Here is a 21,939-nt window from a genome sequence, read left to right as displayed (position 1 = left end):
CGATCAAAAGTTTACTACTAATCCAAATGAATTCAAAAAACTAATTTTTTACGTCAATCGGTATTGTTTCTCGCAGAAGCAGCAGCAGCACAAAATGCCACAATCACACATACATCGGGACAAATGAACGAAACATTCAACATAGTCGGTCGGTCTCCCTTACTCGTCGGTATTTAATGCGTTTTTTTTCTGTGTGTGTGTGTGTGTGTGACCTATGTGTTATTTGTGAGTGTCTGAACTGTCAGTGTGCATGTATGCGACATGATGCTGCTGCTGTTGCTGCGGTTTGCTAGTGTCTGCTTGTGATGAAAATTCATAAATTGGTTGCCTTGTCTTTTTCGCCATTAAATTTTTGATGTTCGGATGCAGCAAAAATATTAGTTATAAATATTATATGATTCGACCTCAGTACGGTAGCATATTCTATTTATCTCTGCTCTCTGTTCACAAGTTTTTTTTTCTCTTAGCCAATTTTCTCTTTCGTCCGCTATCTCATTCTTTCATTCCTCACTTTTTTTCACGTTGTCATTCTTTCGCTCTCTCTGGCTCTCGCTTGTTCACCAATACAACGGTACAAAGATGTTTCTCCGTTCCATATTTTATCACACATTCGTGGTCGAATGCACTGTCAATTTCTGGCCCAGTCCAGAACGTGTGATAGAACAAAAGAGAAACAACGATTGAGCGAGAGAGGAAGAGAGTGTGACGACTGAGAGCAATACGGCAAATGAATTGTCAACTGATAAAGCAGAAAGTAAACAAAAGTGATGAACGTTGTGGTGCCATCTACGCCAATGCAATGTCTAACTTCAGGCACAACAACAATTCATATTTTCAAATAAACATACCGATTTTTTACGGTTACGGTTTTTCACTCTATGTCTCTTGTCTTTGACACGTTCGATTTTGATTTTAATTGCGTTCTATAAATTTAGATACAGCTAGAATAAAAGCTAGCTAAAATCAAAATCTACGACTGAATCTCTAAATTGACTATCACCTAAGCTTGATAAGTGCACACTGATTGTTATTCGTCATCGGACCCAATAAATTTGTCCGATGCCAAAATGAAATAAGTTTTTTCGGTGCGCGCAACACAAAAAATAAATCTCTACATGCAAAAACATTCTAAGCTCTTTTTCTCTCCTCTTCTCTTTCTATCCCTCTCTCACTCTCTCACTCTTTCTAACATTATGAGATTTTAAAATGCAAGGATATTTACCGCGAACGCCAAACAAAAGTGTGTTTCAGAAGCGAAAAAAGAAACTTGCACAAAGATTGATATGCCGTTTGCAAATGTTCGTTTATGCCGTTGTGCAAGTCGTTTTTATTCGTTTTTTTCTATATGAATATCTTCGTTTTTTCTTCTTCTACTTCTTTCTTTTTCTTTCGTGTTGTTTGTTTTTTCAAACTGTTTCAAATAATATGCATCACTTTTCTGAATCTCAATCAACTGAATGACATACTTTTAATGCGCTCAAAAGTCGAATAGCTGAAAAAAAGAGCGGTTTAATAATAAACATTTGCAAAGCGACAGCCTTGATTCAGTTAATATTTGCACAGGGTAGTAAGAAGAAGTAGAAAAGAAGAAGAAAAAAAAAATCGAACAAAAATAAAAGAAATATTATACGTGAATATAATTTTTTGATGCCTATATTACTCTTTCTCTCTTTTCTACGTAGTGAGCACAGCAATGGCGAGAGCTTTCAATCAAGGACGAACACAAACGAAACCGACGAACAATTGCTACGCAAGTAAAATCCTCAGATCAGGGCCCGAATGCAAAGTGAAAACAATCTCGAGTGTGATTTTCAGGTCATCAATGATGAAATATGTGAGTGAGTGTGTGTGTTTCGCTCCCGCTACCGGAAATGGATATTTTATCGAAATTTTTCGTTTGCTGGTCCGAATTTTTCGGTGATGATTATGTAATGTGCACACATTCCTGTTACATTGTTATTAAAATTATAATTGTGTATTCAGCTTGAAGAAAACATTATTTATAGCATGTGACGGTGGCTTGAAAATCTAGTCGTTCGTCTTTCTTTGTTGTGTGTATAATCCCGCAGGCCCTTGAAAAGCCATTGGTCTTTTGCAATTCTATTTTATTTTATTTTTTACGTATCTCACATGCATGTACTGTGGTGATGATCGTCATATGTGATTTACAAGCTTACGCGTGCCAGCTTGTGTGTGCTTTTTTGTTCGTTTCATCAAATGGCATCGGAAACAATGTGAATCTATTATTGTGGAAATAACGATTCGAAAACTAGCAACAATCGACGACACCAAATGACAACGAGAACTCGGATCTCTCTCTTTCTCTCTCGCTTTCGCTCAAGTGTTTGTTGTTCGTAATATGTGTTAAACAACCGCCCACACCTGTGTGAAATGACTGTGCAAAGATTTGGTGTCGACTGCGAGAAATTGAAAAATCGCATACAGAAGAGCGGAAGAAATGCGACAATTTTCCACGAGTTTTTTTTTTACGTGGAGACGTTTACAGACGTCATCAAGCAATATGTATGTGTTTTGGTTGTATAGGCCATTGTATAATCAATTATTCCAGATCTTTTCTCGCCATTTTACAACCACCATCACAGTGGTGATCAAAAATAGCGTGAACGCGCTCTTTCGTCAAATCACGGGGAAACAAAAATAAAGGAGAAAAAAAATGAAGAACAAAAAAAAGAGCGTCGAAAATCATGAAGAAGAAGAAAAATAAGACGGGCAGAAGGAAAAGAAAACGTTGCGGAAAAGCCTGACATAAAACCAAAAGACGTGTACCACGACCACTATATGATCAGGCAACAGGCAATAACATCAATTAGTTATATTGTTATAATGTTATGTGATGCTTTTAAAAACAAAACGTAACAGACGACGACGACGACAACGACGGCGGCGTTGTTGTCGGTCGTCCGAATTGTATAACAAGGAAAATGGGCAACCGCAAAGCGATATGGCAACGGTCATAAAATCTCGCGTCAAAGCAAAACAAAGAGGAAAAAAAACGAAGAGAAAAGATCAGGCACGCTCGCATGCGCGTACTCACAAAGAAAATGAGTTGCTTTTTAAAGTAAATACGCGCAAGCTATTCCCAAACACCGTTACTACTGGGAATATTTTGTGGAGTGAAATTTTCTACATTTTCTTTTTTGTGTTTTTATTTCAATTTCTGTCCGCGCACCATTTGTTTTGGCTGAAATGAAATAAAACTGTCCGATTTTGTATGGCAATGCGTAGTTGCGTTGTTGTATTTTCAGTGAAAGACTGAACCGATTTGGCAATTTTCTTTTCGCAGTGTCTATTTTTTGCTAAGGGAATTATCCTTTAGTGGCCTCGTTGCTTCATTTTTTTTTCTTTGTTGCGCTGCTCTCGCTTGACATGTGAAAGAAAAACACATGCCACTCGTTTCTCATTTGTTTTCTTCGCCTTTATTACACGCTTCTAATGAATGTAAAGTTTCTGATTTCGGGGTCTGATTTACCGTTGTCATCTCATTTGGGTGTACAATAATAATAACTACAATAATTGGCAGCTTCGAAAGCCGCAACAAGAAAAATGCTCTCGCGCACACACTGTTTCTTAGAGGTAGCAATTAAATGCCCATGAAGCCGTCAGAAATCGCTTAGATTTCCCATAGAAATTGATGCATAAAATTGAATACTATATTCTTTTTTAAACTGTGTGTGTGTTTTTGCTTCTTCTACAGAGGCTTTACTCCGAATTTCGCTTCACAAAGTTATTATTATTATTTCAATCATTATTGTGGCTCGTAAACCAGACTCATTTGCATTTCATAGCAGCGTGTCTGTGTAATGTCGTGCAAAAGAAAGCAGAGCGAGCGAAAGAATGAGAGAAGAAACAAAAAAAAGTATACATTTGTATATTTGTGATGTACATTTGGCACACCAGTGGCAACAGAGAGAGATACGTAGAGCGCGTTTGGTTTCAAAATGCTAGTTGAAATTCTGTTTAAAAATAGAGGCAGCTTGAAGCAACAAGAAGAAGAAAATTGAAAAAAAAGTATTAGAAAAATGAAAATTTTTCATTTTGGCCAATTTTTAATGGGAAAACTACAATCGCATACGACATGGCATGCTTTAAACACTCTTGACTAAGATAGAAGGTTGCCTATGATTAAATACAACAACGACAAAAAGGATTCACGTTGCGTTTCAATGAAGACCATTTTCAAAAAAAAAAAAATTTCTAACGATTAAATATTTTAAACCAATAAATAGTTGAGTGCAACTGAATCTTTCCTGTGTGCGATGCGCGCGCATTTTGACATTTCTTTTTTATTGCAATAAATGTGTATTTAAATATCGGTGTACACAAAAACCATCAGCGCATAGATCGAATCACACACACACATATATATATATATATATATATATATATATATATATATATATATAAAATATACACAAACTCATCTGGATTCGTTGTTCGCTCCTGAATTCTATTTTTAAACCCATTTTCTCCCTTGTGTGTTGTGAGTTTCTTTCTCTTTCTGTCATACTGTCCCTCAGTCTTTGTTTCTCCTTATTTTTTTTAGCCACGAAAAAAACAGGCAATTCCTGCGAACGTTCACCGAATCGTCTTTTTTCTCTTTCACGCACGCCGCTCTCTCGCAATATTCGCCTGGCTTTCGCTCAATTGCATAATAAATGGCGAAAAAACCGAACATATTGAAGATTAAATTTATAAATATTTTCGTGAAATTGAGTTTTTCTCATTTTTCTGTCGTAATGACACGCACACACCGTACGCTACGCATAAAAAAACCCCGTTATGTTTCCATATTGTAATTTGACTAACACATCTTTTGTTCCTGCTCAACCATTTTTTTTCAATAGTATTTACGGAGGTCTTTTTTTAGCTGCCTAGGCATTATTTACAACATTTGCTTAAAGGCTGCGGAAGGGAAAAGAAAAACGCGAAGAGTATAATACAAACAATTCACTGGTAATTTCCTTCTTTCCGCTAATATGTATATTTGTGTTTTTCCATTGTGTTTGATTGATTGGTTTGTTCGCTTTTTGCTGGCCCCGTGTGTGCTTTTTAATTGCCGTAAGAAAAATGCGAAAATACTCGGTGAGGCGAATGGAAATGGCATGTGTTTTGACTCGCTTTTCGTATTATTATCTATTTAGTTGGTGTTGTTGTTGTTCTTAGTCTCTGTAGCTTCCTTCTATCTCTCTCTTTTCATTTTTTTGCCATTTCAATGATGTGTGTACTCAATTCATTTCTGTCAGACTAATTTTATGCGTTCACATCAAAGACATACGGATGTCTACATGAACTCGACGCCTGCCCCTTTTAATCTTTGTTACTTTCATCAACACTCTCGTTTAGGCAACCAGATAAATTCATGGAAAAACTGACTGAAATCGGATATTCAATTTCATCATGTCAATGCCTTTCAAGTACTCTCCTTTTTCGCAATATCGGTTGGCGTGGATGTGGGAGCGTACGAATGCACGCCAGAGCAAGCGAGAGTGAGTGAAAGAGATCATGATCTCAATGCGATGGCTTATGCGCCATATGCGATTCATTTAGAGTGAAGTCGATCATTCGAAATGGCAGGTCGACATTGCAAGAAATCATCATGTGAAAATATGCGGCTATGGCTCTGGCCTGTCATTTCAATAACAAGCATTTCGTTCGGATGCGTTGTCCAATCGTTTGGCATCTTTTGGCGATATATGACTCACTCGGAGTGAAGTCAGGAAGTAAGTTCCAAAAGATGTCCATGTTCTCAAATGCAAAGAAAACGATTGAGCAAATGAATTTGTAAATTCATTGCCGGTTTCAATCAATATGTATCTGTATGTATACATTGGCTTACAATTAATGTACCAATAAATTTATAAACATGTTTTAATTGATATATACATATGCCTGCTGTTTCGTTTGAAGTTTTGCGCGCCACACACGGCCAATCAACAAGTACAATCAATTCAAATTTCGATTCGATTCGATAAAATATTCAGTACACAACCTGCGCCTCTCACACGAACATGGCATACCAATGCCAAATTCGAAATTATTTATGTTTTCCGGCGAAATGACGAACAAACGAGATTGAACGAATGAATAAAAATGCGAACAATTGTAAATGATTTGAATTTCAAAGGCGAAACCCTTGTTTCATTTTGCTTATAAATCATTTGAGCTCGATAGTAATAGTGCTTTTCTAATGGATCTCATTATGGGCCATTTCGATGGAATCCGAAATTATGTTTCAAATTCCTTTTTTTCATGGCATTTTGAAATTGTTTTGTGTTCGCCCTGCTATTGGCTATTTCGAGCAACAGTAGCAGTAGCATTACGACCACTTTTCAAACTCTTCAGTCCCAACGGACGAAACTGAGATGCGAACTTCGCTTTCCCTGAATCTGTCCCGTTCTATCGCCCTTCGCATTATGCTCTCTTTTTTTTGTCTTCTTCTACATATATGCAATGCTATATAACTGGTTCTGGCAAACGATCTATGATTTTGCTATTAAAGCATATTACATCCACGAAAAATAGAAAAATATCTTGAGAGAGAAAAAAAACCGCAGCAAAAAAAAATAGACGAAAGAAGAAAAAAAACTTACGAACGAAACGCGAAAATTCCGAAAATAAAATTAAATAAAATCAGGCAGTGTTGGTTGTTACAAATGGCAACAACAACAGCAACAACATTGAAAAGAAAAACTAATTCGAGACTAATATACAGAGACATGTGATATTTTTAGCCTCGGAACATCGATTTTGTGTTATTTCGAATAAGTTTCGTCGTTTCTTTTTTCTTCTGCTTCTGCTCTTCCTGGCAGTTCTTCCATTCTTCAAAGCGAGACAGAGCTACCCAGAGTGTATATATATATATGTTATGTGAAAAAGATAAACGACGGGGACTTTTGCAGAGAATTGGCAAAAACATTTGCGCAAACGAGAGAGAGAGGGGAAGAGAGAGATCTGCCGCGATTGTATGCTTTACCAACCACGAATATGAGATTTTTCATCGCTTTTTATTTCGCTCGCTCCTCTTTATTTATTTTTCTCCTTTTTTTATTTGCCGTGTGTCTTTAAATATGTGAAAAACATAAATGCTGGTCGAGACATTTAAAAGATTATCAGAACGCTAGTTGATTTCGTTGAAATTGTATTTTTCGTCGATGTTCTTTTTTCTCTCTCTTGCACTCTCTCCATCTCTTTCGCACACACTCGTTCAGGCGCGGTATTGACACGCCGACCGGTAATAACATCGATAAACGCCTGCGTATTGTGTTATGCATAAGAATTGGCATACTTTTTTTTTATTTCAGGTTCACATTCCGAGTCACACATCATACCAAAAATATAATTCGGTTGGATGAGAGAGAAAAAAAATCCGCACAAACGAACCAAATTTTACGGGTTTTTTCCCCGTTTGCCCACTTAAAATGCTGAGTGGCAAGAGGTCGACATATTCCGCGAGAAAACCGTAAAAGATACGTGTGCAGTAGGGTATAATAAATGTGAAATCGAAACTATTGGAAAACTCGAAGTTGGTTGGTTTTGCACTTGATTTGTCAATTGGCACGGACACTTTGGGAATTCGAAACAAATAAAAAATTGAACACTTTCGTGACCTGGCTGTGTGTGCGTTGTGGCTCCATCTTGTTTGACCATATCTCATCACACATTCCATTGCATTGATCATCGATTCGCTCTGATTTTCTGCATTGTGAACTTGCAAAAACGTCATCATTTGCCGAAAAAAAAAAAACAAAATTTTCAGCATTGATGAATCGAGATCGGATCGGGTTAATTGACATTCAATCATTTTCTCTCTCTCTCTCGCTCTCTCTCTCTCTCTCTCTCTCTCTTTCGTCTTTTATTCCTTTCATTCGCTCAATCTGGTCATTTGAAATTTAATACGAATCTCTAGGCACAATGTGTTTCGTTTTTTGACTTTGATTGACTGATTTGTTTGTTTGCCTTGAACGATTCCGACGATTTTCTTTTTCTTTTCTCTTCCAACGAAATGTACTCATCGAATTTATACATTTGAGTCCATTAAATTGATCCATCACTTATTTTATTGGATACAAACAAACAAACAACACAATTTCCTTAAATTCAGCAACGGGTTTTGTCGGATTTTTTTATATTCCATTTCAACGAGTCCTTTTCTCTTAATTTTCGTATATTTCTCATTTGTGTGCTCACTTTCATTGGTTTCAAAACCGTTTGGCATTTCCGTTGGCCGTATGTTATTTTTGTATTACTCTTAAGATTCTAGTAAACTCTTTGGTGCTCTTTTCTCTTTTATCAATGTGTATTTCTTTTTTCGTGTTCATTTCGTTTTGCATTTTGTGTTGTGTTTTCTTTTCTCTTAACTCTTTCATTTCAAAACCAAATCAATAATTGAACTTACACTATCGAATTGATGCAAGGTTTTTTCTGTTGGGCTACTTGTTGTCCAACGTTATTACTTTTGTTTCCCGATAAAAATGACCGTTTTTATCTAGGAAAAAGGACGAAATTGTCGGAAAGAATTTCTTAAACGCTGCTGTAACAACCGCACGTTACACACGAAGAAATTGTTTCGAAACAAATTGAATTCTCGGGTGGTTTTTGGTAGAAATTTTGTTTGAAATTTTGTTTGAAACAAAATAGAAGAGAAAAAAAATTATGTAATTAGGCCTTGTGGCCCAGACACACAGTAACGAACTAAGAAAAAAAGAACGTTGAGCTTATGGGATCGTGATTACTGTAAAGATCGACGTCGACTGATCACCATAAGATGGTTCTCATCACTCAAAACCGTATTATGTATTGTTCTAGCTTATTTTCGGGTTTTCCACTATGTGTGTTTGCAAAGAAATGAAGCCGAACACGGACGATCGACGAGCTAATCGTGGCCCGATCGCGATTTGGACCTCGGGCAAATTTAAAGCATTCGGATTTAAGATGATGCTCTCGCACGCTCTCACCGCAGATTCGTTCGTGAATGACGTCGTCGTTTCATTTCTTCTTTTCTCTCTTTGTGATGTGATTTACACGAACAACTGATATACCTTGCCGTTGCCGTTGCCGTTGCCATCGCCGCTACTATGTGTGTATACTCCGTACACAAAGCGTCGGTCGAAACGTCGGTTTTTATTTTTACGGGGCAACCGTAGCTCTGGTATCAAACATTTGGATGGGGAAAGTTTTTCAAGGATGTAACGGACTGGGCGCTGGGAAATTTTGCTCTCATCGCTCTTCATCACATAATACACGACACGCTGAACAAAAAGGAAAAAAAAAACGAACGAACGAATGCAAGACCAAATCGAAGGACACACTTGTAACAATTGCGGTGAATGCGCACACGGCACACTGAAAAAGCTTTGTCTTCTTCGTTCTATTCTGCCTAATTAAAATGTATAATGACACGCGCGCGCGTGTGTTTGTGTGACGTTTCTCAGCCATAGATAAACAAAACGTAGGTGATTTTCCTGTATCGATCCCTAATTTCTTTATCTCCCCAGCAACGTTACCATATTCCGTATTTTTTGTTTTGGTAGGTGAATTCCGCTTGCTCCAAATAGTTTGCACGGACGGGCGAAAAGGAGAAGAAAGAAAAGCGCGACCCGGGCTTTTTGCTTTTAGCCGCACACATGTTTATCGACATCATTCCACATACAATTATATCTGTATTTTTTCGCCAGTTAATTTTCGGTGCGGAACAAATGTTAAAATTGCGTCAATCTACGTGCGTCTATTATGTTCAGCTCTGCTGATCACAGTTCTCATTTAAAATACGCACCTTTTTTTCTTTTTCCTGCGAACAGACTTCATTTCTTAGTCAATAATGAAGCAATGTAAGTCAGTTGGGTGACCACACCGCAATAGATAGAATTTTCGGTGGCTTTTCGCCTTTTTTTCCTGCAGATTTTTCTTTTGTGTTTGGTTGTTGTTGTCAAAAAGTAAAAATAATTTTCGTTGTTTCGTTGTTTCGTTGTTTCGTTGTGAAAATGAATTCATCATTTTGGTGGGAATGCGCGTACGTAAGCGCGTAAGATTGATGTGTAATGATTGGCGCTACGGCTTTCTTTTCGATCAGTGGTGCAAAATTTAGATTTACATGGTCACAAGTGTGTATTAACAACGACATATGAGATGGTTTTCATTCTAACAAAGTAAATCTTTCCGATTTTACTTAAAATCGTTGATTGTCAAGTAAATCTTTCTGCGCAATCGGGTCATATTTCGATCAACATATTGACGCAGTAAAACTTACCTGTTCCTGAAAATGAAACAAAACGAAAACGAGAACGAAAATGAAAACGTCTATCAACGGTGTCTGGACTTGATTTGCCACTTGCCGATTAATTGGCAACCGAACATCTCGATTGCGTCGCCATTTTCTCGGGTGCTCTTCATAATAATCATTGCAATGCAATGGCTTTGCTTGGTTTTCTTTTAAAAATAGAATTGCAAGTATGCAGCATCGACGGCAACTACAGCATTTTTCACCTTTTCATTTAGCCCCTGAGCGTTTTGATATTCTTGATATTCGGTCGATATTTTTATTCAATAATTTTTGTGTCTGCTATTGCGATGCTGTGCTGTTCTGCGTTCAAGGCGCGGCTTAATGGATCTCTAATTGAATGCATTTATGACGGCGATACGATTAAGTGATGCTTTGTGCTGTTGCATGCGGCGGATACTGCTGCTGCGATCAGAGAATTAATGTTTTTTTGGTCTCGTGACAAGGAAATCTAGCTAGCCAGTGAATTTGTTGAGCAAAAAAAGGCTCGTAAAAATTTGGTAGCTATTTTTAAATAAAGTTGAAAATTGGCAGCCAGAAAGGGAGAAATTGCAGCCAAATATATCGACGAATCATTCGGTTGGCATTTAAACGACACACGGTCGACAAAGCACAGTCGAGAGAAAATGCATATGCATTCTCTCGATGTCGGCTTTAATAGACTAGTGGTATTTTTACTTCAAATGAACTTCGCACCACAGACCACACCGGAACCAGAGAACAGCGCTCGTGTCTGGCTGTAACATGAGGGCATAATGTGTACAACATATATCGTATAATTGGTATGCCACGCATTTGAACTACACCTGAAAAACACGCCAAATGAACGATGATTAAAAACAGAAATGAAATGAAAAAAAAGGAATCAGAACATTCTGTAGCATTCGGCGTTGTCCTTTCAAGATGAGCAAAAAATACGGTTTTTAGATGATAAATTATTGTCTGGTAAGCAAACGAAGAATGTTGTTCAGTTTTGGCACGTGCGATTCTGGCAACTGATCACTCTCGGTCAATCAATTATTTAGAACGTATGGATGTGAACCAATTTTTCTGATTAAAATGATTGCATTTTGAGCTTAAGTGAACGAATAGTTTAGCATCTCTTTTTGCCTTTTATGAAAAAGAGCCTTAAATTCCATTCGACAGAGAATTTCCTGCACAAAGAAGTGTGTCCCGTTTTGGGCCATTTTGTATAGAGTTCTAACGCATATCAACTTAAAGGGTAATGTGTGTGGATAAATTATATATAGATACCCATCCCCTAAATTGTGAGGAAAGGGGTTAAAATTGGGGATATGTTGGCAACCCCAAAATAAAGGTATCACTTCCCAGGGCCATAGTTCCCTAACTATGGGAGGTAGGGCAATACTCCTTGGGTCAGAGTTGTAGTACTCATGAATACCTATCCAACGGTATACATAATATTTCCATTTGTTCATAGTAAATGAAAAATACGGTTATATGAAAAAATGTTATTTTTTGGGTAAAAAAATCATATTATACCCATTTTCTGGGGCTGGGGCAGGGGCTCTCACTTGGGTATGTTCAACAAAGTTGTACAACGTTCCAAGATGAACAATATTGCTTCAGACCATTTTGCCCCATCTCCTTCAAAAATGGGTCTACGGCCCTTTACTCTCATAAAATTTCAGCCTGGTACAAAGGGCGGTGTTCCTTTTTGTGTCGTACGATGTTTATCAATAAGATTTATACCGTGGAACAGTGGGGCATAGTGGGTATGTCGATAATATCAAGGTTGACCTGCCCTACAGGGTGTAAACGGGGTGTTATAGGGGTGAGTAATTTTTTCAATACCGACACATTGTTGGTCAAGAAATAAACCATTTAGTGGATAACTATGTATGGACGAAGTGTTCAGGGCGTTGCATAATATCTTGGGTGAGGTCGCTCTTACAACTTTGTTGAACATACCCAAGTGATAGCCCCTGCCACAGCCCCAGAAAATGGGTATAATATGATTTTTTTACCCAAAAAATAACATTTTTTCATATAACCGTATTTTTCATTTACTATGAACAAATGGAAATATTATGTATACCGTTGGATAGGTATTCATGAGTACTACAACTCTGACCCAAGGAGTATTGCCCTACCTCCCATAGTTAGGGAACTATGGCCCTGGGAAGTGATACCTTTATTTTGGGGTTGCCAACATATCCCCAATTTTAACCCCTTTCCTCACAATTTAGGGGTTGGGTATCTATATATAATTTATCTACACACATTACCTTTTAAGTTGATATGCGTTAGAACTCTATACAAAATGGCCCAAGATCCATACAGAACGGGACATACTTCTTTCTCTGACCACAATGTGAGAGACCGCGCGCACACAACTCATTTCCACTGTCACCATAAAAATCGCTACTTTAGTTGATCCTTGGCGTTGAACACACGCTACCTGTTCTCTGCACTTGTTGGACTTTTTTTTCTACACTTACTAATTAATAAAAGTGCAATAATTCAGCTCATCGTTCTTTCGCATGCTAGATACCACTTGCCGTTCTTATGTTACTAATTTTTTCCTCTCTCTTTTTTGTGTCTCCTCGCGACGTATTTCTTTTTTTCTTGGCTGTTGGTTCCTTTATTTGAAATTTTTTCGTTTCAAATCAGCAATCAGCTGTTGTTGTCATCTTATTTTAGTTATTTATATAATGAACATTTCTCATTTGTTCGTTCGTATAGTTACCCCTCTCATGTGATCGCTTCACTCTACCGCTGTTCGTCACTGTCGCAGCCGTGTGTATGCGCTCGCGCACACGCTCTCACTCTCACATATCGCCGAGAGAAAGAGCTCTATCATTTGCGCGTTATTTTAAACGACAATAAAATATTAAAATTAACGTTAAATCTATTTCGTTGCTTTCTGCTTTCGAACAACAGCCTTGGACTGAACACACTCTACGTACGTGTGCACAAAATATTTCGCTGCCTTTTTCTCGATTTTTCATAACTATTTAGACGAACACACGTACAAGAGCGAGAGAGCAATAAAAGAACCGAAATAGAAAAAGACAATAAATAAATTGCACGAAGAAATTGAAGAGAAGCAACCAAAAAAAGAAGTTTATTTTGTTGTGTGCGCGCGCGCTTGAGTGCGGTCTTACATTTTATAGCGCTGTGTGATGAACGACAAAAACAAGGAACAACAGCTGCTGCGCACTCATCTCTCATGTTATTCAAATTCATGACTTGGTTTGAAATAAGCCAACTTAAAAAAAACCTATAAATTCAGGCCAAAGCCATATGTGAAAAAGCCGATTGACCTGAAATTCGAGGCTTTCTCTTATCGATTCTTCAGCACTTCTTTGTGCTCAAAATGAACGCGATTGATTTACGTGTTTCTCGACAAAAGATAAGGTTACATTGTAGTGCTGAACATCGGACAGCTCCTCTGAAGTTTTACCGAGTGGACATCAGTTTTCTTTCTTATTTATACCACGAATCTGGTGCAATTTGACCCACTTCTCATCACCATCTTGAAATTTCATCGAGGCGAAATTTTTCATTTCTCTTCTTGAAATTCCTCCTTGATAAACGCTTATCCAACGCGTACGATTGCGATCAATGGGCAATGTTCCGGGAATATTGTACCCTTTATTTTATATGGAAAAGATCGTACACAATCGAAACTATATACTTGAAAATAGCGCTTCTACGGCTTCCCCCTTGGCCTTCTAACTGTGTTTGTAGATTTTTCCGACCATACACACAGAAAAGAATCCCCGGAAATTTTGGGTGTTCGCCGTAAAATTTGACATTTATATATAAATTTCTATATACATTTTACCGGCAACACTTCAATTTTCCGGGCGATGACATATTTTTGAACATTTTATCAAATACTATATATATTTTACCGCTTGAAATGACAGATGGCGCTAATTTCTGTTGGAATATTTGAAATTATGTCATCGCCCGGAAAATTCAAGTGTTGCCGGTAAAATGTACATAGAAATTTATATATAAATGTCAAATTTTACGGCGAACACCTTAAATTTCCGGGGATTCTTTTCTGTGTGTATCATCACAAATGTGGACTTTTTCGACCATGCCATCACAAAAAGTTGAATAAAACTACTTTTTCACGAAAATTTCTAACTGAAACTTTGGGAATACTCCTTTGATCATTAAATTTATTATTGAGAAAAAGAAACATTGTTAAAAGTGCATTAATTTTTCTAATAAAATTATACCCATCTAACTGTGCTATGGTATGAAAAAGTTTACATGTGTTTTCTAATCACAAATGAGTTTTCTTGTGACTTTTACGCTTGTACAATTACTTTGGAGTGGCGGTCACAACGGTCCCCTTACTTTGAGGTCTTATTGACTCTTGAAAAAAGGTTGAAACAGATTTCATGCATATTCGAGTCCTTTCAAACACATGCAAATACCAATACCTATTAACCGTTTGTCTGTAATAAGTCGAAAGTTACAAATGCTGTAATTTGTGGTCATATGGACCCCAACGAAAAATCGATAAACATGGATCAAAAATAAATTTTTTCTTAAAAATATTGTTTTGATACAATAATTCAAGGCATTCTTCATCTTTTATGCCTATTTTTGTCAATATTGACCCAAAAATTACTTAGATATGATGATTTTAAAAACATCATACTAGTCCGCCACCTTGAATCATTTGGCAGATACACATTTTTGACTTTATTTTGCTTCATTTTCAAAAAATCTATGAATATTTGTGAAAAAAGTTTATGTTTTTTGAAAGGGCATATCAAAAGGAATAAAATAAGTACCATATCGAGTTGATGTGAGCTATACATGGGAAAATTTGGACCAATAAGATGTAATAATTCGATGAAAACTGGAATTTCATCAATTTAGGTGCCATTTTGAAGTGATCAAAACAATGAAACTACTTGTCGTATCTGAACAAAATATGGCTAAAAATGAAGATTTTAAAAAGATTCTTGATTTAATGAGATAAAATAAGATTTTAGCAATAATATGGGCACTTTAATTTGGGGTCCATATGACCCCATCTTACAGCATTTATAAGTTTTCTCTTCAAGTCAGGATATCTCGGGTTTTTATGGACCGATTTTGACAAATAAGTGCTCAAAACGCGTGTTTCTACTAGATTGAAGATGTCAATAAATTATAACATCATACAACTTGAAATTGAAAAGTTATAGCGAATTTAGAGTATCTGGGGTCATATAGACCCCACATTACAGACAAACAGTTAAAAGCGACCAAGAAAGTAAAGAAAAATAAATAAAAAAATCTAAACAAAAACCATTTTCCCAGCTTCAAACGAAAAACAGAAATACACACCTCATCTCAACTGGCGACCAGCTGTCTTCGCCATAAATAACTTGTAGTAAACAGAAGAAAAAAACTGCAGCTTTAAAGTATTTTTTGTTGTCATTTTTTTTATTTCATCCAAGAAAAAAAAAATAAAATCGCTAGGAAACTAAAAAAATTATAATGTATTTTCATTCCTTCCTTTTTAACAGAAAAAAACTATGATACATATTTTAAACACGTTTGATTTTGTAGTATTTTTTTTTAAATACGTAATGAAATAAAATTACATAAAGACAAAAAGGAAACATTTTCCAAACCAAAAACAATCAAAGAAGGAGAAGAAGAGAAAATAGAAAAAAAAATTAATATTTTTTGTGTGTCAACAAATTAGTTAGGATTATCTTCTCTATCTACTTGTTTATCATCAAATCACAAAAAAATCAAATCGTTTGTTCTACCAGTGGTAGTATCATTCGTATAACGGCTTAACACAATTTTGTTTTTGAGGAAAAAAGGAAGCAGTGTGTGAGAGAAAAAAAAACATGAAATGAAAAGAAAGTTTGATACAGAATCAGATCAAAAAGAATTAGAAGAAAACGCAGGAAAAAAAGAAGAAAAAGAAGAAGGAGAAGAAGAAAAAACGCAAATGAAACGCGGATCAGAGGAGACATACCATCCATTTTTGCGGTTAGTTCTTTGTGTTGTTGTTTCGTTTTCTCGTTTACAATGTCTATGCCAAACTAATATAAACAATTCGAGAAACGGGTGTGCAAGATATGAGAGTATCGCATTTATATATAATGTTTTCCGTTTTTATGGAACATCGTACGTAAATATGTGAAAAAATTGGCGGAGATCGGTGCGGTTGACGTTTCAAAAAGTCAATTTGTCGCTTGAAATTTCATCACTTATATCAATTTTGTAGATAGATATATATTCCTTCGTTTTTTTTGTTTTGTTTTGTTTATATCTCTTGTCTCTTACTTTAATTCCATTTGCATTTCGGTGTGTGTTTTTCTTTGTTTGGCATAGTTCAATCTCTCTCTCAATCCCATTCTCACTCTGATTTTTCCGTTGCGTTTCAATTGGCTATGTTTGAAATTTTCATTATGGCCTGATATCGTTTTTATTTTCTTGTTTTGTTTTGTCTCAAACACAAATTTCCAAAACGTTTAGGTGAAGTGATAAGTGGTGGCCGTATTTCATACATATCATATCAACTGGTGTGTGTGTGTGTGTCCGTGTGTATCAAAGAATGCATCCGTCGTTAGTTTTTCTTCATTCGAATAGTTTTAAATAGTTGCAAGTGGTTGTTTTCTGTTTTCTTCATCACCATATTTGTTTATCCGATTTCATAATAATTTTTTTTTCTCATTTTTAATTAATTACAAAATATTTTTTTTTCTTTATGTGTAAAAGTGTGTGTTTGTGGAATTATCGATTATTTTTGTCGCTCTTTTTCTTCTGATTTTTTTTTATTCTGTCAGCTAGTACGTAGTTACTTGACTAGCAGTGTGTTGCATCGCACATTGCAAGCACACATCTTATTCACGAATGGAACGTGGCTGAACGACTGCAAATGAAATGGAAACAGTGGTCAAAATAAATCAATCAATCAAAGTAGTTTGTGTTTTAAATGCATTCACTTACAGTGTGGTCGATCTTCGTTCATTGGGGCTTCGGCGACTTCCTTTTGCATCATATCAACGGGAATGTTTACTGGTGTAATGAGGCTGCGTCCATAGGCGGTACGTCCAACTTGCAAGATTCGTGAATCTCTGCAATGAAAACGTGTAAAAAGAAATGAGTTTCATTCTGCTGTTTGATTAGATAGCAAGTGACTTACGTGTCTTTGTCATTTTGAGAATCAATATCATCGGAATCGTCTTCATTCATTTGATTTGGTTTTGATGCCTCGCTCTTATCGTCTTCATTTGATTGAGTTTGAGCATCCATTTCTGAGAACAACAAAAATTCGGCACAACTTTAATTTCTAGTTCAAATCATGGTTTGACTTATGCATGAATGCGACTCTAACTGACTTACGTTTGGGTTCGTCTGTTTTTGGTTGTTCCGGTTGTTGTTGGTTGTTTGTGGGCATGTTGTTCATTGCACTCTCGTCTGAGCTGTCATCATCGTCATTTTCCGAGCTGTTTGAGTCGTTGCTGAGGTCTTCTTGGGCGTCTTGGGCAAGTGATCGCAATTCTTGTTCGATACGCTCTTGGGCCAAACGTTGAATGTTCATCAAATCCTCGTTGGTCAAACCGAATGATTCACGCAACAAAGCGGCTTCACGTGGTGGGAAATTGGATTGTGGTTCACGTTCTTGTGGTACCGATTGCAAGCGAATGGCTTGGATTGGACGGATCACATTTGGACGGGCTTGAAGTACTTCAATTGGGATTTCACGTACTTGAACTGTCTCTTCATCACGTTGCAATGGGATGCGTTGCAAATGAATGCGGATTTCGCCTGAAAATGTAAAACGATTTGTTATGAAACACACATCGAAAAAAAAAACGATTTAATGTGATCGCATCAATCAAGTCACGCCGTGTGGTTAAGTTACCATTGACTGGTTGTTGTGGTTGATTGTGTTGTGGTTGGTCTGGAATTGGAAATTGATGCACCATTGCTGGACGGATCATGATTGGACCTGGACCAAGTGGCACCTGTTGGTATAGTTTGGACTCATAAATAGTGACCAATAAGATAGTTACTACTTATTACTAATAACTTTGAATAACTAGTAATAAAATGCAATCGAATGCCAAATTATACCTGTTGAGCTTGTTGATGAGCTTGTTGCTGGGCTTGTTGTTGGGCTTGCTGTTGCTGAAGAGCGACGATTTGGCGAATAACGAATGGAATTTGTGGTGGTAATTGTTGCATTTGTGGTTGTTGTTGTTGCATTTGTGGCTGTTGTGGTGGCATCATATGTTGAGCTGGCATCATCATTTGCTGTTGTGGCATATGAGTGAGTGGGTATTGTTGTGGGATAGCACCGAATGGGATTGGTAGTCGTTGCACTGGAACTTCACGTGGTTCAGCTGAATCATCATCGTCGTTATCATCTCTGCATTACACAAAATTGTATATGAGAGCTTTGCTCGCCCGAGAAATCAGGGAAATGTGAAATAACAAAAAAAAATGTAAAATTACTTGATTGCATTGCCGCTTTCACAGAAAATGGCCATTCGTTCACCGGTAACACGTTTCTTTGGCTCACTGTTGAAGTTGAATCCGAATGGCGTCATTTTTGGTGCGTTATCAAGCAATTCTTCGGCACGACGGCGCTCAATAACACAGTTCATGCGTGATCTGTAATACAATATCAACGTTGAATTCCGGAAAAAAAGAAGAGAAATTGTAAATAAGCCGTGAAAAAAATTCCAAAAAATTATCGATTTAATCTGTCAAAAGTGACGTAGAGGCAGATGTTCGGAATAAATAGCAGGAAAATGTTGCGCTTACTTTTGATTTTGTTGGAGAATTGCGTTGGCCAAATCGCTGAGGCTTAATTCCAATGGCATTTTGATTTGGACACGATTCAATTCTTCGGCTTCATCACTTTCCGAAAATGAATTGTCTGATGACGATGAGTCGGAGTCGCTGCCGCTAGCGGCAGCTTTCGTCTTTTGCTTAACATTTTCCGTGTCTTTCTTGATGTTGTCCAATGATTGCATGTCATTGTCCGATGCTAAGTCACGACCCGACAACAATGCCTCGGCCTTTGGCAACTCCTATGGATAACCGAGTTTGAGATGGAAAAACGAGTGCAAAAACATCAAATTAGCAATCATCACATTTTCAGGTAGATTTAATTGAATTTTCATGTGTAAATTGATCAGTTTCGAGCGGAAAAAAAAGAAAGCGATAGCATGAAAAATTTGGAATTACATGATTGAAAAACGGTTGTTTTAAGAAAATGTAATTGTGTTTTGTAAAATAAATCATAATCAGCTGTGACTTTATGGAGATGTCGAACAATTCATTTATCTTCGTCAAGCATTCGGCAAAATTTTGCAAACTAATTGACATTGTTGACCGCGCGGCATGCGCGCTCGTAAAAACCCTCTTCCAACCTAATCGTCAGTGGCGATAAAAAATTTCAATTAACAATTATCATCGTAATATAATAGTTTGTTTCCCACTTGAAAGCATCGTTCAACATGTGATCTCGCGGTTCGTCAATAAATTGCCTCGTTTTCCCACGTTTCATTCAATTTGGTTAACGGGTTTCAGATTAAATTGGCAAATGAAATAAATGAAGGCAAAAGGCGAATTTGGTGAAGGGTTTGAAATGCGTTCACAAACACAACCAGTCAATCGACCAAAAGCAAGCAAAATGATCAAAGAAGAGCGTCGAATCTATTCACCTGGAAAACAATGCAATTGATGTTGAAAGGCGGAAACAACGAATAACGAGCCAATTTTTCAATGTAAACATATGGCGCTAGCGCAAGATTCAAAATTTGAATCGCGGGGTGCACAATAATTTCGCTTTTAAATCATGTTCAATTGAATGTGTTTTTGATTGAATCAAATTTGATTCGTTACCGTAGGTGCTCTCTTTGAGTGGCGTCGTAGTGTGTGTATCTTTTGTCTGTTTCTCGCTTCTTTTTCGGACGCAGAAATGTGGAAAGTTTGAACACAGACACTCTACCTAGCGATCAGTCAAAAATTAGAAAGAAATTATATGTGTCGAAGCCCCGAGATCTATGAAGACAATTCAATCGAATCCTTTCCGATTCACTGGTTTTTTCTATCGACCGATAAATTGAATTCAATCAGCGTGTCGATAATTGTGTCGTCCATTAAACGTGAATTTTGCACGTACGTGGCAAATCGTAGACAAAAAGCCGTTTGAAAGGTTGAACAAGGCAACATGGAAATAACCAAGAGAGAGAGAGAGAGAGAGAGAGAGATTTCCGTTAGCCACATTAAACGCTCGTAAATCACACAAATTCATTTTATTTTGCTACTGCATTAAAATACTGGCACTGACGTGGATTACGAAACACTTTTGCATTTTTCTTTCAACATCTTTCTGCCCAAACGCGAAATCCATTCCTTTTTTGAAGAAAATTTGAAGAATTTCATGGGTCTATGATTTTAATCAAGACGTGAATGTGTCGGTACGTACGTGTGTGTGCAAGCGTTTTGTAAATCGACACTCAGATATTGTACCAGTCTCACACTCACATTCCGGCCCATATGATTAAAATCTATTTCGATTCGGAACATTTGCATGGTTTCCAAATGATACACGCGTACGTTTAAATTGGCGAATATGTTCACATGTTCAACGATATTCTAGCAGCAACCAAAAATGATTCCAATCAAACAACAAAAATGATGATTGGCCAGGCGAGGTAATTAACCTTTTACGAAACGTGCTCGGCACAAATCTGCGAGAAAGAGAGAGAGAGGCAGATCCATTGTGTGTTTGAACCGCATGGCGCACAGCATCGAACATCCCAAAAAATGACACAATAAGCACACTGCACACGCTCAAAAATCCACTGTTGTTGTTGCTTTTTTCTTTCAAAACATACAAAATCCGCTTCGAGTTATCAGATAGCGTTCACAATTCTCTCTCTCTCTCGCTGGTTTAAACATTGCATTACACAAGAATACAACGGCAAATTAATTGCAGCAGGTTTTTGGCCTGTTTGGCGATAACATCAATTTGTGAGTATGCAAATCTAATGGCCAAAACAACAATAATAATCAAAAAAATCGACCTTTTTTCAATGGATAATTGTGGTGAGCGGCATAGAATTTCAATTGAATTTCAACACTTGTACTGCAAAATGAACGCGATGGCATTGTGTCATCGCCGAAATAAAATCGAAAGAAAGAGTGAGAAGAGACGAGCAGCAACGGGCATGCGAACAAATCAGAACATTTCATAATAGCTCGTCGCGGTCAAGTTACGCCTTAGATTTTGCGTACAATAAACCTGTGCCATGATAATCAGTTGTATACACCATAGTGGTCTTCCGTATTGCTATGGCCATCAATTACAATTAAAATCATCAAATTGTAATTTGTGGTTACCAATAGACCTGTGCTTATGTCGAAATTTGCGACTCCAGAGGAGTATTACAATCGCACACTGGCTAGTTTGCTGGCATGTGCACTGAGCAATCAACAAATTAATCGATTGCAATCATTAATGGCAACAATTGATGACAGTAAATGACATGCACATGTGATTGCATTGCCGATGTTTGACACACACACACACAGACACACACACCCAGTACAACACTTCGGTGAAGTTTCGCGTTCGAAACAAATGTGTTTGTGTGACAATAAAAAAAAACAGCCGCAATTCACCC

At 37.1% G+C, this 21,939-nt stretch overlaps 2 protein-coding genes across 20 annotated transcripts in view; both read right to left on the bottom strand.

The window, feature by feature from the left end:
* Nucleotides 1-9,365, bottom strand: part of LOC129573098 (calcium-transporting ATPase sarcoplasmic/endoplasmic reticulum type) — a 30,352-nt gene extending 20,987 nt beyond the window's left edge. For 4 of the 18 annotated variants that reach the window (XM_055453309.1, XM_055453319.1, XM_055453323.1 and 1 more), the window contains exon 1: nucleotides 1,223-1,487. The gene's annotated coding sequence lies outside the window, so the exon portion shown is untranslated. Of the gene's footprint in view, nucleotides 1-848; nucleotides 1,109-1,222; nucleotides 1,632-8,416 lie in introns of those variants that run through there. The other 14 variants (XM_055453308.1, XM_055453318.1, XM_055453297.1 and 11 more) reach the window with 10 other exon arrangements.
* A 6,334-nt stretch (nucleotides 9,366-15,699) lies between these two features.
* LOC129573120 (nuclear transcription factor Y subunit beta) overlaps nucleotides 15,700-21,939 on the bottom strand; it is a 46,312-nt gene continuing 40,072 nt past the window's right edge. For both annotated transcript variants that reach the window (XM_055453352.1, XM_055453351.1), the window contains exons 5-12: nucleotides 19,067-19,335; nucleotides 18,755-18,913; nucleotides 18,374-18,668; nucleotides 18,162-18,264; nucleotides 17,639-18,064; nucleotides 17,439-17,550; nucleotides 17,243-17,370; nucleotides 15,700-17,165 (exon numbers count right to left, since the gene is read on the bottom strand). In XM_055453352.1, the coding sequence (XP_055309327.1) occupies nucleotides 17,137-17,165; nucleotides 17,243-17,370; nucleotides 17,439-17,550; nucleotides 17,639-18,064; nucleotides 18,162-18,264; nucleotides 18,374-18,668; nucleotides 18,755-18,913; nucleotides 19,067-19,335 (1,521 nt within the window). In that variant the 3' untranslated portion in view covers nucleotides 15,700-17,136. The remainder of the gene's footprint in view (nucleotides 17,166-17,242; nucleotides 17,371-17,438; nucleotides 17,551-17,638; nucleotides 18,065-18,161; nucleotides 18,265-18,373; nucleotides 18,669-18,754; nucleotides 18,914-19,066; nucleotides 19,336-21,939) is intronic.

This window comes from Sitodiplosis mosellana, unplaced genomic scaffold (genome assembly GCF_009176505.1).
Source record: "Sitodiplosis mosellana isolate CC-2019 unplaced genomic scaffold, AAFC_SMos_1.0 Smas_scaffold_5948, whole genome shotgun sequence".
Taxonomy (NCBI): Eukaryota; Metazoa; Arthropoda; class Insecta; order Diptera; family Cecidomyiidae; genus Sitodiplosis; species Sitodiplosis mosellana.
The sequence above is the reverse complement of the archived record's forward strand: the minus strand, read 5'-3'. Positions and strand labels throughout refer to the sequence as shown.